General features: G+C 35.8%; 1 protein-coding gene across 3 annotated transcripts in view; it reads left to right on the top strand.

Annotated features, from left to right (window-relative positions):
* RAP1A (RAP1A, member of RAS oncogene family) overlaps nucleotides 1-19,212 on the top strand; it is a 74,037-nt gene that overhangs the window by 37,565 nt on the left and 17,260 nt on the right. For 2 of the 3 annotated variants that reach the window (XM_082833664.1, XM_082833665.1), the window contains exons 2-3: nucleotides 14,472-14,555; nucleotides 17,797-17,865. In XM_082833664.1, the coding sequence (XP_082689790.1) occupies nucleotides 14,499-14,555; nucleotides 17,797-17,865 (126 nt within the window). In that variant the 5' untranslated portion in view covers nucleotides 14,472-14,498. Of the gene's footprint in view, nucleotides 1-1,737; nucleotides 1,786-14,471; nucleotides 14,556-17,796; nucleotides 17,866-19,212 lie in introns of those variants that run through there. The other variant, XM_082833663.1, reaches the window with a different exon arrangement.

The following is a 19,212-nucleotide window of genomic DNA, read 5'->3' as shown; positions in this document are numbered from 1 at the left end:
TCATGACTATCTGGCCATGCTAAGATAGATTTGAAGTTCGTAAAGCAAACAGGTTAATAAACTAGGGTCCTAGTAGTAGTTTTCTAATGTGGCAGTGTTTTCATCAAACCAAAATATTGATCCTCTGTTTTCACTTTAGGAGGGGAAAGCATTTAACTTCTCCCATGTTTTAAGCATTTTATAGGTACCTAAAATATGTTATATTGTTTAATTATCAGGAACCAGTGAGGTATCTTAATCCAGCTTTGTTTCGTTAATAAGGAAATTACATATTAACAAATAACTTGCCCAGGCTCACACAGGGATCCAGGTATGCCAGGGGTTCCTTTCGATCAGGGGTTGTTAGTTTGGGTTCCTTGGTCTCCACTTCTCCCTATGTGTTTACATTTTCAAAGAACTGATGACCCTTCAATTCAATAAGGTTCAGAATCAATAAATTTTATTACGCTGCCTCCTGATTTGGGGTTCCTAATCTGACAGTACTATCCACTCTTGTCTTACATTACCTTTCCACAATTCTTCTCAAAATATTGATACCAGTAACACTGTAGTTAGAGTAGTAAAGCAGTGATAGTAGTAGTAGTTGTTTTTTAGCCAGGCACTGTGCTAAGAGCTGTATATGCGTTATCTCACTTGGTGTTCACAGCAAAGTTGCTGAACTATGTCCCTTACTTTAAGACTAATCCTCTCTATGTCTCAAGTCCCAAGCCCCATTCCTTGCCCTCCTAACTGGACTCCCTACTCCAGTTTCTCATTCCCTTTGTTCCTACATCCACAGTTCTCATAAAAGTTTGTGGGTTTTTTTCTTTTTTTTCCCCTCAAATTATCTATTCAAAAACCTTAGGTGACTTTCCTTCTCTGATAGGAAAGTTTCAAGTTCTTTGGCTGTCATACAGGGACTTTGGTAGCTTGCTAGCCTGCTTACTGTTTAAACCACATCTGTACTCATTCCTTTCCCCCTACCTTTCCCCCAAGCTTTCACTGTAAATTCTCAAGCCACCTAGACTTTTTCTTAATAGTTTTTTTTTTTAATTAGACTTTTCATTCTCTTGAATCTGTGCGTTTTTTCCATGGAATTCCATGTCTGTAATACTCCTACCCCACTCCCCTTCCTCTGCCTGACCTTCAAGAAATATATGTAAGGCATACGGTGAAAAATCTCCCTTCTTTCCTTGTCCCCTCATTCCTCAGTTTCCTTGCAAAGGTATTCTATGTGTATTCAAGTTTCTATGCACATATATGAGTAGAGGCAAGTTAGCATGTTAAGAGTGTGAACTCAAGAACCAGGCTGCCGAAGTTTGAATTGTGGATTCTCTTCCTAGATGTGTGGTTTGGGCAAATTGCTAGTACCTACCTCATAAGATTTTTGTGAGGATTTCTCACAGCAGTGCCTGGCATGTGGTAAGCTCTCAGTAAATGTATGCTATTAATATTGTTCGTTATTGTTATGTAACAAAGCATAATACATTGAAAGAGAATGGCATTTAATATCAGGATAGGTTTGAGTATAGCTGCCTAGTTACTTTGCCCCTAAGTCATTTAACTCAAGTTAAACCTTGGATGGTTTCCTTATCTTTATAGTGGGGGAAATCATATACAGTTTTGATTTTGGTGAACTAAAAAATATAAAGGAAAGAGCTTTGTACATGATAAAATGCTATATAGAGGTTAGTTGCTATTGGTCACATCATTTTACTTTTCCTTCCAGGAAGGATCTCAGCATTTCAGTTGGTTATAAGAAGTGAAGTAGTCTTTAAGAATAAAGATTTCAGAAATTTGTGACAGGTATGCTGTTTTGCTTTAGAAATTATTTTAGATTCATACTTTTTCATTAGCTATGGCTTGCTTTAGTGTTAGTCTTAAATTTTAAAATTATGATTATATAATTTATGTGGCAATGCCCTTAAGGGGATAAAGTTAAATACCTCTTTTTATGGAAATGTATCCATCAGGATTCTAGAATTGATATACTTTGCATAAATTAGTAAACTTATTAATTTAGTAAGCCTTTTAAGGAAAAAAATTTTTTTGTCAACATAGAAAGTATTAGTCACAGCCTATAAAATTTTCTTCATGGTTTACAAATGTTTTATTTGCCTGCGATGATAAAGATTGCTAAAGAATATTCATCTTACTAAGTAGATTGTACTACATATAAAAAGCAGTCTGCTTTGATGTAGTTTTTTTTTTTGTTTTTTTTGTTTTTTTTTTTTCTTGCGGTACGCGGGCCTCTCAGTGCTGTGGCCTCTCCCGCTGCGGAGCACAGGCTCCGGACGCGCAGGCTCAGCGGCCATGGCTCACGGGCCCAGCCGCTCCGCGGCCTGTGGGATCCTCCCGGACCGGGGCACGAACCCGTGTCCCCTGCATCGGCAGGCAGACTCTCAACCACTGCGCCACCAGGGAAGCCCTTTGATGTAGTTTTTGATGATTTACTCTGTTGCTAAAAAAGAATAGGTGCTCACTTTTTTTTTTTTTTTTTTTTACAACTCATGGAGCACCTGTCCTGCTCAAAGGCACAGAGTAAGGAGTACTTTTGGATAATGTGATAGTCTCCTGTCTTCTATTTAATAGAGGCATTCCCAATATTCAGCATTTAGGAGGAAAAGTTGTAGACAGAGGTTAGTAAGTGGTAGAGCAGGATTCTAGTCAGGCAGTATGGATCATAAGTTCAAGCTTTTCAACATTTCACTATAATGTTGTGAGAAACAGAATGAGACTATGAACAATTACCAATAGCTTTGACAAAATAATAAAAGAACTTCTGGAAATGAAAAATATAAATAAAAATTTTTTAATTCAATAGGTAGGTTTAACAATAGATTAGAATTCATGAGCTGGAAGATGACCTGAAAAATAAATTAACCAAAATAAAGAGACACAGATGGACAACATGTAAGAGAAGAAATGAGAATTAGAAAATTGGGGCAGAAATTGCTAGATTTCCTTGATTTCTTTCTCCTTTTTAGCAATAACTGTATTAGATGGATGCTTTGCTATCCAGCTACAGCTTCCATTTCACTGCCTTTCTGATAGTGAGATTTGACTCTGTGTCAAAGTTTCAGCAATTTGGATGCAAGTGGAAGTTATGTGTGCATAGGTTTTAGCCTTACGGTTTATGCCTATAAGAGGAATGAGATACTCCATTTCCCGCCTCCTTCTTCCTTCCCATAGACTGGAATGTGGACACAGTGATGAACTATTTTTAGCTAGGTGGAAGAGGGCAATACTGTAAGGATGACAGAGCAGCAACAAGATGTAAGAGCTTAGCTCTCTCAGACTGCTAAGCTGCCAAACCAGCCCTGGACTGTCCCTTTCTACTGTCATGTGGGAGAGAAAAAAACCTTGAATTTTGCTCAGGCAATTGTAGAGTCTCTTATTGCATCAGCCTAGTCTTGTATTAGTCTTAACTAATACAAGAAGAGCATGAGAAGATCTACCAGTTATCAAAGCAGAATATAGATGTGAAGAAAAGTCAAGTAAAAATAATATTTGAGGAGTTTAAAATTAAGAATTTCTAAAATTGCAAATGGCACAAATTTAAGAAGTCAAATCCTAAACAGGAGAGAAAAAACTAAACCTAAACACTTCATAATTAAATTTGCATATAGTCAGGGACCTTAAAAATAGCCAAAGGGCTGGGATTCTGGTGGCGCAGTGGTTAAGAATCCACCTGCCAATGCAGGGGACACGGGTTCGAGCCCTGGTCAGGGAAGATCCCACATGCTGCGGAGCAACTAAGCCCATGCACCACAACTACTGAGCCTGTGCTCTAGAGCCCACGAGCCACAACTACTGAAGCCCGCACGCCTAGAGCCCGTGCTTCACAATAAGAGAAGCCACCGCAATGAGAAGCCCGTGCACCGCAATGAGAAGCCCATGCACCGCAACAAAGAGAAGCCCCCGCTCGCTGCAACTAGAGAAAGCCTGCGCACAGCAACAAAGACCCAACACAGACAAAAATTAAATGAATAAAATAAATAAATAAATAGCCAGAGGGAGAAGACGGATTACCTTCAAAATAATCTACTATTAGACTGGTTTATTGAAAGGAAAAACTTGAAATCAGAAGAAAAGAATAACTACAGTGTGCTGAAAAGAAATAACTATTAAAGCTAAAATACCTTTCAAGAGTGTAGGTACATAATAAAGTTTTCAGAAAAATTAAAACAGAGATTTTTATCTCCAGTAGAATATCATTAAGACAAATTCAGAAAGATACACTTTAGGTAGAAGGAAAAAGATCTCTGATGGAGGCTCTGAGATATTTGTTGGAAAAGAAGAAAGGCTGAAAATTAACGAGCCAGGAATTCAATCTAAATTAGAAACAGGACAGAATAAAGAAAGGAAGGAAATAATAGAGATAAAAGTAGAAATAAAGAAATATAAAACAAGTGAACAATGAAGGATCAACATAGCTGAAGCTGATTCTTAGAAAAAGACTAATAGAGTTAACAAATCTGGTAAGATTGATCAAAAGAGAGAGAAGCCATAATAAACAATAAGTATGAAAAAGGAGATGTAACTACAGATGCTACAGAGATTATTATAAAAGAAAAATGTACTCACTAATACATTTTTTAAGGAATAATTTCAAATGGCAGGTTATTGCATGAGTTATCATAATAGTATAATAAGCCTTTCAAGACCACTTGTCAAATTTGCCAAAAATTTTTACTCCTGAAAAAGTAAGATGGTTGGATTAAATATTTTAATCCTTTACCTGAATTCTTAGAGAATGTCAAGGGTACAATGAATGGGATAACTGCCTCAGTCATAATTTACTAAAGGTTTTAGTAAAAATTTGTTTGGGGGGCTTCCCTGGTGGCGCAGTGGTTGGGAATCTGCCTGCCGATGCAGAGGACACGGGTTCGAGCCCTGGTCTGGGAAGATCCCACATGCCGCGGAGCAACTAGGTCCGTGAGCCACAACTACTGAGCCTGCGCGTCTGGAGCCTGTGCTCCACAACGGGAGAGGCCGCGACAGTGAGAGGCCCACGCACCGCAATGAAGAGTGGCCCCCGCTCGCCGCAACTGGAGAAAGCCCTCGCACAGAAACGAAGACCCAACACAGACAAAAAATAAATAAATTTATAAAAAAAAAAAAAAAATTTGTTTGGGGATAATTGATGGGTCAGTGTCTTCTAAAGCAGTAGAATTTGTGTTCCTTTTTTGATACATAAAGAAGTAGGGAAGTGTCATTTAGTAAGGAAATGTAAGAACCTAAGAAATTGTGGAAACCTTGTGCTTTTAAAAGTTTTTTTTTTCCACCAAAGATAATATTTGTTTTTATTATTATTCTGTGAAAGAAGTGAGGTAATCTGATAAATTGGGACTAAGTTAGGCTGGTAGGACAATCAAGGAAAAAATATCTTTAAGAGATGAGTGCCAAAGAATAGAAAGGAATCATTTATGGACAATTTTTCTGGAAATAATATTTCCAGAACATGGGAGAAACAAATACAAAGGCCCTGAGGCAAGATGAAGCTTAACTACAATCAAGGAACAAAAAGAAGCTAAAAGGTTAGGTCAGGAGATAACCACACAAATTTACACCATCTGGTCCCTAACTTCAAGTCTACATGGATATATTCTTTTTTTTTTAAACATCTTTATTGGAGTATAATTGCTTTACAATGGTGTGTTAGTTTCTGCTTTATAACAAAGTGAATCAGTTATACATATACATATGTTCCCATATGTCTTCCCTCTTGCGTCTCCCTCCCTCCCACCCTCCCTATCCCACCCCTCCAGGCGGTCACAAAGCACCAAGCTGATATCCCTGTGCCACGCGGCTGCTTCCCACTAGCTATCTACCTTACATTTGGTCCATGCCTCTCTCTCGCCCTGTCACAGCTCACCCTTCCCCCTCCCCATATCCTCAAGTCCGTTCTCCAGTAGGTCTGTGTCTTTATTCCTGTCTTACCGCTAGGTTCTTCATGACATTTTTTTCCCTTAAATTCCATATATATGTGTTAGCATACGGTATTTGTCTTTCTCTTTCTGACTTACTTCACTCTGTATGACAGACTCTAGGTCTATCCACCTCATTACAAATAGCTCAATTTCGTTTCTTTTTATGGCTGAGTAATATTCCATTGTCTATATGTGCCACATCTTCTTTATCCATTCATCCGATGATGGGCACTTAGGTTGTTTCCATCTCCGGGCTATTGTAAATAGAGCTGCAATGAACATTTTGGTACATGACTCTTTTTGAATTTTGGTTTTCTCAGAGTATATGCCCAGTAGTGGGATTGCTGGGTCATATGGTAGTTCTATTTGTAGCTTTTTAAGGAACCTCCATACTGTTCTCCATAGTGACTGAACCAATTCACATTCCCACCAGCAGTGCAAGAGTGTTCCCTTTTCTCCACACCCTCTCCAGCATTTATTGTTTCTAGATTTTTTGATGATGGCCATTCTGACTGGTGTGAGATGATATCTCATTGTAGTTTTGATTTGCATTTCTCTAATGATTAATGATGTTGAGCATTCTTTCATGTGTTTGTTGGCAGTCTGTATATCTTCTTTGGAGAAATGTCTATTTAGGTCTTCTGCCCATTTTTGGATTGGGTTGTTTGTTTTTTTGTTATTGAGCTGCATGAGCTGCTTGTAAATTTTGGAAATTAATCCTTTGTCAGTTGCTTCATTTGCAAATATTTTCTCCCATTCTGAGGACTGTCTTTTGGTCTTGTTTATGGTTTCCTTTGCTGTGCAAAAGCTTTGAAGTTTCATTAGGTCCCATTTGTTTATTTTTGTTTTTGTTTCCATTTCTCTAGGAGGTGGGTCAAAAAGGAAATGTAAGAACCTAAGAAACTGTGGAAACCTTGTGCTTTTAAAAGTTTTTTTTTTTTTAAGTTTTAGATACTTGTACCAAAAAGTGATGGCACAATACTGAAAATGATCTATAATTTAGTGTTTTCTTTTCTTTCTCTTTTAAAAAAATATTGTCACCAGCCCAATAGTTCATATTCACACTGTTCTATTGATTTAAACAGTGTGCTTAGAGAAGATGTTGACTTATGGGGACAAGTGCCTTATTTTCTGGAGAAGCAGTAGAAATAGTAGTGGTAACCTCTGCGGATAGGCACTCTGAAGCACACCAGTACGTAAGAAAGTCCTAGGCTGACAGACATCTGTGGGCCTGGAGAGCAACTGGTACAGATTACAGCAAGCTACAGGAAGGATTTTTTTTTTTGCGGGGTGGAGGGTGGGGAGAAGGGAATGAAATTCATAGATTATCTGGCAGGTTTGGGTGGAAAATATGTTGGTAGACAATTCCAGAATAAACACAAGTTATATGAAAAAGGAAATGTAATCTTAATATATTACTTTGCTATGTGTTATTTAAGAGAGCTAAAATTCTCATCTACCATAATAGCAATATGTAAAACTAAAAACCAAGAGATAGGAGTATAAATATCTTATTTAGAAGTATGGAGAGCACTCAGAGAAAGAGCTAGAAGTTGGAAGTAGGTTAAGGGGATATAGTTACTGCTCTTTTTTGTTATAAGCCTTTTTTTGTAATGCCTGCTAGTAGTACTAATTAGCATATATTACTTTTAGTTTAAGAGAGTGTAAGACCTAAAGCTTTTGGGTAGGAGACAGAATGATTACAGAATTTGAAACTATCATCTGAAAAATGAAATAGGATTGCTTATTGAAAAAGAAGATATGGCAGGTGGAATAACTGTTTTCAAATATTTGAAGGAGCATAGACTGGAAGAGGAATTCTCTTTTTTCTGTTTGGCATCAGAGACAGAGACCCAGTAAGTGGCCACTACAAAGAAACAGCAATGTAAAGAACGTTCTAACAATTAGGTTATCCAGAAATGGAATGGACTGTTTTGTGAGCATAGAATTCAAAGGGTTAGATGACCATATCTGGAGATGTTTTTAGAGTGAATTACCACAAAAGAAACACTTACTATGGTTCAGGCATTCTGTTGTTAAATACTGACTTCAGTATTTTAAACAAGAAAAGACAAAACCAGCTATTCATATAACATGTTATAGGATTTGCTACATGTAAATTAAATGTATTATTTTCTAAGTTTGTCATCACAGTCTTCATAGAATAAGCTTTTATCATTTGTGGTTTGCAAATGATACCTTTCTTTCCTGTTGTTTATTTTTCATATTCTGACTCTGGTTGAGTTGGTCAAGTTTTCTTTGCTCGTTTTTCCTCTAGTGATTTTTAAGTTATATTATTTAGTTGTTGACATTACATTTTTCACATGTTTAGATTTATATTTTTTTAATGTATAGAAAAAGAGAGATTCAGTATCTTTATCCTTTTCCCAAGAAGAGAAAACCTTTAACATGCCTTTCTTCCTGTCTCCTCCCAAACAAAAAGGTTGAGATAATCAGTTTTATTTCCAGGTTTTTATACATATTTTACAGTGATAATTAGATACCTAACTATAATTTTTCCTGATTTATTTGCTTGGCATATTTCTTGTTCTTACACCTTTCTGTTTCTTGAATCATTTTCTTTTTTTGTGTTGGAGTACCAACAACTCCAGTAATTTTTTTTTAACATCTTTATTGGAGTATAATTGCTTTACAATGGTGTGTTAGTTTCTGCTGTATCACAAAGTGAATCAGCTATATGTATACATATATCCCTATATCCCCTCCCTCTTGTGTCTCCTTCCCACCCTCCCTAACCCACCCCTCTAGGTGGTCACAGAGCAGAGCTGATCTCCCTGTGCTATGCAGCTGCTTCCCACTAGCTATCTATTTTACATTTGGTAGTGTATATATGTCCATGTCACTCTCTCACTTCATCCCAGCTTACCCTTCCCCCTCCCCATATCCTCAAGTTCATTCTCTACATCTGCATCTTTATTCCTGTCCTGCCCCTAGGTTCTTCAGAACCATTTTTTTTATTACACATATATGTGTTAGCATATGGTATTTGTTTTTCTAGTAATTTTTGATATGTATTTTTATTATCATTTAGTTCTAATTATCTACTTTCCATCTTGATTTCTTCTTTGACCCATGTATTATTTAGAATTATGTTGTTTAACTTACATTTTGAGATTATGTATATTTTTGTATTGGTTCCTAGTTTAATTGTATTGTAGTTAGAATGTACGCTTTGTATGATTTCAGTCCTTTGAAATTTGTTGAGACCTGATTTATGGCCCAGCATTGTCTGTTCCAGTAAATAATCCATGTGGCAATTTAGAAAAATGTGTAATTTGCAGTTGTTGGGTGTGGTGTTCTATATATGTCTACTGGAGTCAGTTGATTTGTTATTTGGTCAAATCTTTTACATATCTGTACTGATTTTTATCTTCCTTTTCTATCAGATACTGTTATGTTAAAATCTAATCATGATTGTGTATTTGACTAGTTTTTCCTTTAGTTTTGTCAACTTCTGCTGTATGTATTTTGTCTTGTATTTTAATTTTTCCTATTGAACATTTACTCACGTAATTAGTGATATTTGGATTATCCATTATTTTCAATTTGTCCATCTCTTCTTTGTTCCTTCCTTTTTTTCCTTTATTCCTTCTGTTTTTAGTTATCAAACCATTCAAAATGTAGTGGCTTAAAACAACCCGTTGTTTCTTGAGTATGGAATTAGGGAGTGGCTCAGCTAGGTAGATCTGGCCTAAGGTCTCTCCTCTGGGTGTTGCAGTCAGATGGTGGCTGTCTGGGATCATCTTCTACACTCACAGGTCTGGGAGGACTCACAGCTGGGGTTCCTCCAGCAAATTTGTCCCATCTCTGTGGTCTCTCCAAAGTGGCAGCTTCAGGGCAGCCTTACAGCCTGGGCCCAAAGGCATGGCTGCAAAGAGAAAGATCCAGGAGGAAATTCTGGCACCCTTTCTAGCTTCAGAAGTCAGAAACACCACTTCTGCTATATTTTATTAAATCTGCCCATATTCAAGGGGAGAGGAATATGTTTTTCTCTGGAAGTTTTTTAGGGTGAGATTTATCCTTCTTACCTCTTTCACACTTTCCATCTCCCCATCCTTTTGTTCTTCTCTGTTTGGGTGGGTTCAGTATATTGGTTCACTAACCTGCTTTTTTCAGCTATATCCATTTTTCTCTTCAGCCCATCTACTGAACTTTTTTTTGATGCTCATATTTTTATTTTCTAGGTTTCCAAAGTGTCTTTTACATAGATTTAATAACTTCACAGGTTTCTTTAAGGATATTACATTTATTTTATAGCATTTTATAGGCCCTCTTAACTCTGTTTTCTTTGGTTTTTGTTCTTCTGTTTGTTGAATTTATTGCCTCTGTCAAGGTGTTTTCCTCAAATCTGTGATTAATTGTCTGCTCTTTTTGAGAATCCCTACTGGCCTCTTCTATTTACAGGAGCTTACCTTCTTTCATTTGGGAAGGGGTAGGAAGTGCTATTGGGCTGAGTATACCTGGTTTTAGAGTGTGAAGACTAATTTATAAACTTCATTTATAAGTACATTATGTCTGATCACTTTATCCCTATGTACATCCTCTCCCCAAAATACTAATCTTGAGAAGAATAAGAGGAGAAGGTATCAAGGAAGATATTCTCTCAATGAGATAATGTGATTTTATGTTACAAAAACAGTTGATGTTGCATTATGATGTACTATGAGGAACTTTGTTCTTTATTTTAGAAACTTAAGTCTTACCATCATTTCCATATTTATTCACCACCATCCTCACCCATCCCCAACATGTTGTGGTCAGTTGTCACATTTAAAATATTCACAGCTTCTGTAAATATTTAAATATAACCAACAGTATAACTGCTTGTTAAGCTTCAGTGTTCCTTAATGTAAAAAATTTTTTCTCCAAAATTTCTTGTCACAACTAAATTTCCTTTAATGAATTTTGTTTCATAGGTTCAGTTGTGCAGGAGAAACTATTTCATCTTTTAATTAGTTTAAATATTTAAAAACAGAAACAACAAAGTTGGGGTCTATTTGCATCACAAAGAAATCAAGTTGTTACTTTATGAAATTTAGAAGTAGTTTTGCTGAAGTTCGAAGAGTGAAAAAATGTTATAACTTAGACCGTAGTGTTAGGGATTCAAGATTGACTTAAAATGTAAATATAGTGTAATGTTTATTCTTGTCCTCCTTATTTGTCAGGGAATCTTAACCAGAGTGAGAAATTTTCTGGTGCTGTGTTGGGAGTGCACGGCACAAGAGATTTCCATAAAAAGGCATGGGATTTGCTTGGAAGAACATAGTAGTTTTCTAACTTGGCAGTAATGAGTTAGAACTAACCCCCTTTAAAAAGAAAATATTAATCTACATTATTCCTCATTGGGTATTTGTATGTGTTTTCTTATCTGAGCTATATTATTCTTGTATCTGCATTTGTGCGTATGTATATACATTTATAATCCATGGTACTTGTTAGGTGTAAAGAAAATAATTTTCTATGCATACAGTATGTATGAAAAATGATTTTGGAAGTCGACTCTCTTACCCCTCGAGTTGAGTAACGGGACAAATATCTTGTTCTTACAGAGTACCCAAAATAATTTGGCAATCTCTGAGTGCTTTTCCCCAAATTCTATTGCCCTAGGAGGCAATTTGGGGAGCATAAATAAGCCTTACTATATTAGGATTCCCTCTCTAAAGGTACACATTTTTGGATGAGAGAGGTGATGAATTCATATCTTGTTAAAATGACAGCAATCCTCAGACTAAGAATCACTGGGGGCCTTGAAAGGGGGTTAAGGATATGAGGATCTGTCTGGTTGAAAGAACCTTGAACATTATACTTCCAGTTCCCTTCCCTTTCTTGTGCTATTATTGTAATATATTTTACTTCTATGTATGTTGTAAACCCTGTGGTACATTGCTATTTTTGCTTTAAGAGGCCAAAACAGTCTTGTAGATTTACTCTCACCATTTCTGGTACTTTTTATTTCTTTAGTAATGTCATTTCTTTTTCTTTTTCAAAATTAATTATTTATTTATTTATTTTTGGCTGCATTGGGTGTTTGTTGCTGCGCACGGGTTTTCTCTAGTTGTGGCACGCGGGGGCTACTCTTCGTTGTATACTGACTTCTCATTGTGGTGGCTTCTCTTGTGTGGAGCACAGGCTCTAGGCACGCGGGCTTCAGTAGTTGTGGCACACAGGCTCAGTAGTTGTGGTGCACGGGCTTAGTTGCTCCGTGGCATGTGGGGTCTTCCCGGACCAGAGCTCGAACCCATGTCCCCTGCATAGGCAGGTGGATTCTTAACCACTGTGCCACCAGGGAAGCCCCAATTGTCATTTCTTTATGTAGATCCACATTTCCATCTGTTATCATTTTCTTCCACCTGAAGAATTTTTTTTGCTTTTTTTTAAGTGCAGGTTGGTGAACTTATTTCTTCCCCCAGCTTTTCTCTCTTTTTTTGGATCTGAAAAAAAAAATTATTTCACTTTCATTTTTGAAGGATACATTCATTGTATTTAGCATTCTAGGTTGACCATATTTTTCTTTAAGCATTTGGAAGATGTATTTTCTTCTGTCTTGCATAGCTTCTCGAGAAAGTCTATATATTTTCTTAACTTTGTTCCTCTGTGGCTAAACTTCTTCCTTTAGCTTCTTGTAAGATTTTCTCTCTTTGACAGTTTTTCAGGAATTTGATTATTGTGCCTTGTGCTTTTCTTTGTATTTATACTAAGGAGAGGGCTCACTGAGTTTCTTGGATCTATGGATTTATAGTTTTTATCAAATTTTGAAAGTATTTTATTATTCAACCCCACCCCCACCCCATTCCAGTTACACACATATACTTGATAGCTGTGGTTTTCCTTTCTTCTTTTATTTTTCTTCTTCCTTTTCTTTTCTCTCTCCCTCTCCTTCCATCTCCCCACTCTTTACCCTCCTCATCAACTTTTTTCTATCTTCATCTCAGTTCCTCTGAAATTTCCTTCTGCAGTATTTAATATAATGTTAATCCCATCGGTTATATTTCCATTTCACATACTGTTTTTGAACACTAGAAGTTCATTTTGGTTCTTTTATGTCTACCGTTTCTCTCCTCATATTTTCATTAAATCCTTGAGCATATTTATCATAGCAGTTTTAGAGTCCTCATTGGCTAATTCCATTATCTCACTTCTGGGTCTGTTTCAGTTGACTCATCCCACCCTAGTTTCAGGTCATATTTTCTTTCTTTCTTATGTGTCTATTAATTTTTATTGGATGCTGTGGACATTGAAAATTTTATATTGTTGAATGGTGGATTTTTTTTTTCTTTAAAAAAATCTTGGACTTGTTCTGACAGGCAGTTGTTATCTATGGATTGACTCAGTCCTTTTGAGGCTTATTTTTAAGCCTTTTTAGGAAGCATGTAGAGTATTTTTTACTCTAGGGTTTGTTTACTCCTGTACTAAGTATGAATATTCTGGGGTTTCAAGTGAATTGTCTATTTTTCAACAAAGAAGACTCTTCTGGTCAGAATGTCAATATTTCCCAGCCCTCTGGGAATTGCTCAGCTTACAGATTCCTATTTATTCTTTGCCTTACCTCATGGAGTTTCATCCTGCATGCCTGGCTTAGTGTTTGGCCGCAGACTCAGGTGGACCCCTGTGCAGATTTCTGGAGTTTTCTGTGCATAACTCCCACTTCTCTGGTAACTTCTCTGCTTGAGTTTTTTCTCCCTGCATCACAATCTGAAAAGTACCTCTAGGCAGAAAGCCAGGGCAGGTGTAGGTCTCACTTCATTTCCTTCCCACCTCTCAGAGATCACAGTGCTTTACTGCTTATTGTCCAACCATGTCTTGCAAACAGTTGTTTCATATATTTTGTTTGGTGTTTTAGCTGTTTATTGTGGGATGGAAAGTTCATTCCTATTTACACCATCATGGTCATTGGAAATTCTTTTGTATCTTTTTAAGATAATCATGGAGATAAAAAATAAAGTTTATATTTATTCCCCTCCCCCCGTCCCAGCAATTTGGGCCTTATGAAATAAACCAGCAGTACCTACCTACAGAGTTTCAACAATTTCATCTACATTTTCCCATTTGTATCATAATAATATTTGAGGTAACAGTTTATGTGGTTCACCAATAATACAATAATGAACAAAACAGTATAGAATTACATATGATATTTTAAGCAAATAAAATAGCATTTTCATTATATTCAAGCTCATGAGTGAACTTTTCAAAAAAGTATGTAAGTTTAAGTGATAGCTTCGTAAAGAGCTCGTGATTGTAGCTATAACTACTAGTTTTAATCATCTTATTTTCTGATCAAATACGAAGTAACATGAACAGGCTAATGATTGATGACTAGTCAAAGATAATCTGTAATGAACTAAAATGCCTGGCAGTGGTCCTATAAATTTGTATTAAAATATTCATGGTTTTGTTGTATAGCCTCTGTCTTCCTTTTGATAGTTTTAAGGGAAAAAACAAACAAAAAACAAAATGTCATGTTATTTCATGTAACAGTTGTACATTCTTAGGCTATTCTTAGCATGTTTATTAATCTTTGATTTTTTTTTCCCCCAGATTGTCAGTATTTAAAAAGACCACATCATGCGTGAGTACAAGCTAGTGGTCCTTGGTTCAGGAGGCGTGGGGAAGTCTGCTCTGGTAAGTTAGCCACCTAACTATAATTAATTAATATAATGCAAGAAGAACGGTGATATTTTCTTGCTTTCCAACTTTTAGTCGCTCAAGAGAAAAGGTGGCAGTATGTTTTATATGCCTAATATCTGGCCTACCAGGGTACAAGGACTCATTCAGTAACCATGGACGTGTAGTTTTATAATGGTGGCTCATTCATTCTTTCATTTATCAAATATTTATTGGCTACCTATTTTATGTTAAGCACTAGTGTTTGTGATTCAAAGAGGAATAAAAATTGTTTTCATTGTTAAGGAACTTACATTCTAGTGTGGGAGACTGATTATTACAAGTACCAGTGGAGTAAATCCTACCCTACCCCCATCCCAGACTTAAGTGGAATAAAGGTCATTTTTTTGTACACATGCTGTATTTATTTAGGAAGTGTTCATTGAGCCTCTATAACGTCAGACTCTAAAGTTACAACAGTGAACAAAAACAGTCACAGTCTCCCTCACAGAGCTTACATTATAGTGGAGGAGATGTAATAGATACACAATTAATCAAAGAACTACTTGATTATAATTGTGAGAGAGATACTTTGAAAGAAAAGTATATATTGTTAAGAGACCTCTATGACAAGGGAACCTAAATTAGCATTTGAACAACTGAGAAGGGTCACAGTTGCTGGGATAGGAGTGAACCGGGAAGAAAGTAGAGGGAAATGAGGTGAGAGATAAGCAGGGGCCAGATCATGACTTGAAGACCATGTAAGAACTGGGAATTTATTCCTAATGACAATGAGAAGCTGTTGAAGTAGGGTTTTGGGAGGGTGGTGGTGGTGACAAAATTGGATATATGTTTTAAAGAGAGCACTTTGTTCTATCAAGAGTAATTTAGAAGACAGGCAGAGAAGATTTGGGAAACAAGTTGGGAGTTAATGCAATACACCACATTATTGTTTGTGGAAGCTTATATTAGCAGTGAAGAAGAGAAAAGTAGATGTTTTGAGAGTTAAATAGGAGGTAGAATTGACAATTAACTTAGTGCTAGATTGATATGAGGACTAGGAGAGAAGGAGCTGTTGAGGGTGACTCCCAAATTTCACAGTCAAGCTACTGATTTTATGAATGGACCATTAAAGAAGTAGAAGGAAAGCACTGGAGAATGAGCAGATTTGAGAGTGAAAATCAAGAGTCATGTCAAACGTCATGTGCTTGTGAGATGTTCAAGTAAATACATCAAATAAACATCACATCCTCAAGACAATAGCTTAAAAGAGAGACTTGTGGTATGATTTGGGTTGCCATGAATATATCTATGGTATTTATTTTATGGGAATTATGTTACTGTTAGGAGTGTAATTTAGTACCTCTGTGGTGAATGTTTGCGAGTATCTGTTATTTTATTATTTTTTTAATTTTTTTTTATTTTTTAACATCTTTATTAAAGTATAATTGCTTTACAATGGTGTGTCAGTTTCTGCTTTATAACAAAGTGAATATATCCCCATATCTCTTCCCTCTTGGTATCCGTTATTTTAAATGCATGTAACTTTCAATTCAGCAAGTCCCTTTCTGGAAATGTATCCCACACATAAGTTCACATATACAAAATGACATGGTCAAGGATGTCTATTACAACATTCTTTACAGTGGCAAGAGTTTGGAAACAACCTAAATGTCTACCAGTAGGGGCTAAATAAGTTTTTAATATGTATTTTGAGTAGAATCCTATAAACCATTAAAAAGAATGCAGCAGCTCTGTATATACTGATAATTAATGATATCTAAGCTGTATTACTTAGGAGGAAAAAGATACTAAGCAGTGTAGAGTACCATATGTGTTTTATAAGAAAGGAAGAATGAGGGGGGGAGATATTATAAAAGAACAGAGGCTATTTTTGCAAGGTTCAATAAGCTGCAGATAACATATCAATTACTTCCTTGGGAGTGGAATTGGAAAAGATGGTAAATAGAATTAGTTACCATTACATATGTTTTTGTGTCTTTTGCATTTTGTCCTACGTCCATGAATTACCTTTTTAAAATAAATAAATTAATTTAAAATCCATAGGAATTAATGAGGTTGTCTAGGGAGAGACTAGAGAGAGAAGAGAACTCAGGACTGGGCTCTGAGTACCTCTCAACATTTAAAGAGTAGGTAGGATTGGAGGATCCAGCATAGAAGAATGTATCTTGTACTTGAATGTAAATAATGTACCTTTACTTGACTGCTCAGAAGTCATAGCATAGTAGCTGGATGTGATAAAAGCAGCTACAGTAAGGTGATGATGCCATAACCATCCTGGGGTGGGTTGAAGAGTAAATGAGAGCTGAGGAAATGGAACCACCATTATAGATAGCTGAAGAAGTTTACTATATTCAAATTAATCTATTTAATCCAAGCTAAAATAGTATATAAAATATTCCTCTGGCTAATTGAAGTGTGAATGACCTCAGTCCACATTCTTACCCTTGCTTTTAGGCAGTGATGTACCAGACCCCGTTCTAAAGCTATCTAGGAAATATTTCACAACCATCTTCTGTACTTCTTTTCATTTACTGAATGGTAAAATACCTAGTTTCCCATCTTTGTTTATAGAAATTTTAGAGATAAAAGTAGATAATCTGAAAAAGATGAGTAGGTAATGTTTTCCTATGCAAAGAGTAAGGCTTTGGAATCAGGAAGGTATATGTTTGCATCTCAGCTGGCAAATCAGAAAAACAACTACTTCTGGGGCGAATATGAAATTTGAATGTAATTATAAATTTAATAAACTCAATAAATTTTAATTCCCTCTTCTGTTTTCCCCCACAATTAGAAAGACTGTTCAAGACTTTTTAAAATTTACAATGTTTTGTCTCTCTCCTTTGAGGGTATGAGATAAAACTTGCTATAGATACATAGAGGGGTAATAGGAGTTTAAATACTGATAAATTTTCACGTTTTAGTAAATTAGAATCCATGTCCTTATTTGTATCCTGGTAGTATTTTAAAACTTAATATAGTAATTATTTAACAGTGTAATGTCAGCAGCAGCATTGATGACAGTTTTTAACATGACCACCTCCTTTCATAAGTGTACTCTTAATTATGAATGTATCCTTATATTGAAAAATAATGACACTTCACATTTGCATGTTTACACAGAGTTTTCATATAATTACATTTAACCTTTACCACTTTGCGAAGTTAAGTAACATTTAAGAGGGGCTGATTTTTCTTTTAAGTCCTTAACTTTTGTCTGCTTTTTTTAAATTTCTAGACAGTTCAATTTGTTCAGGGAATTTTTGTTGAAAAATATGACCCAACGATAGAAGATTCCTACAGAAAGGTAAAATATGAAACTTGTATACACATGCTTACAAGTAGTTTCTTATGACTTTAAAACTTGATCCATGGAATTGCTTTTTTGAAAATAGTTTTGAGAAATGATACAGATGTTCTGTATTTGTTTTTAAAAGTTTCACCAAGACAAAATACTTTTCGTAGAACACTGCTTATTAGCTATAGAGAGCTCCATGTTCTGTTACTGATTAGTAATCTGTTCTTTAATGTACACATTTTCCTGGTGGGAATTCTTTTAATGTAGAAAAATTGCATATAAATAGGTATATTTTTGATTACTCTTTTTGTGAACTAAAATTAAGAACACTTTATGCTTGAAGTTATACAGTAACTGAAAGTTATTTTTGTTTAGTTGTATAATAACTTAAAAAATATTTCTCCTTTAAACTGTAAAAAGTTAAAGAGTTGGATTCTGTAACACCAGAACACCAAGAGTAAAATTGCTAACTGTGGACTTTGCAGGATAATGATGTGTTGATACAGGAAGGTTCATTGATTCTCACAAATGTACCACTCTGATGCAGGATGCTGATAGTGGGGGAGGCTAGCAGGGAGCAGGAAAAGGGTGTATCGGAACTCTGTACTTTCTGCTCAGTGTTGCTGTGAACCAAAAGCTGCTTTCTAAAAAATAAAGCTTATTTAAAAGGAAAAAAAATTTTAATAGTTGGTCTTGACAAAAAATACTATTTTATTTAACTATAAGACTAGCTAGAATTGTGGAGAATTTTCATGATTTTATTTCCCAAGTATGTTATGGGGGGGAAGAGACAGTGTTGTAAGAAAGCCTAGTAACCAACGATATACCCCACTGCCCCCCAAAAAGATTAACCTGCCTTTCAACAAATAAGAAAGGGTTGCTTTGGTAGATGTTTTAGAATTTACCTTTAAATAGTGCTATAACTTTTGCTGAATTAAGTTCATCAAGCCTACTGGCAGAGCAGTTTCATTATCTGTAAATTGGAAACAAAATTGTGATATATATTGAGAAACTACAGACCTAATTCATTGTTCATTGAACATGCCCATTCACAGATTGTGCAGGTTGTTATCATATTTGTCCCGTAAGTGGTAGACAGTGAGTTTGTAGATCCACCTGTGGTGCTCCTCATCAATTCCTGATCTGACAGAGAAGCAGAGTTTAAAATAGTCCTTAGGTTAATATGTTTATTTTTAGAAGACCATGTTGCATTACTGAAATTTCCCCCAAATAAGTTGCTGGTTAAAGCTTTAACTACAAACGGAGATATGTACCTTGAATGCTGAAGCACTTTTCTTAATCCCTTCTTTATTGAACATTTTCCTCACAGCTAATAGTTGATACTTTCTTTAGGAC

This window comes from Leucopleurus acutus (genome assembly GCF_964270905.1).
Source record: "Leucopleurus acutus genome assembly, chromosome: 2".
Lineage (NCBI taxonomy): Eukaryota > Metazoa > Chordata > Mammalia > Artiodactyla > Delphinidae > Leucopleurus > Leucopleurus acutus.
The sequence above is the reverse complement of the archived record's forward strand: the minus strand, read 5'-3'. Positions and strand labels throughout refer to the sequence as shown.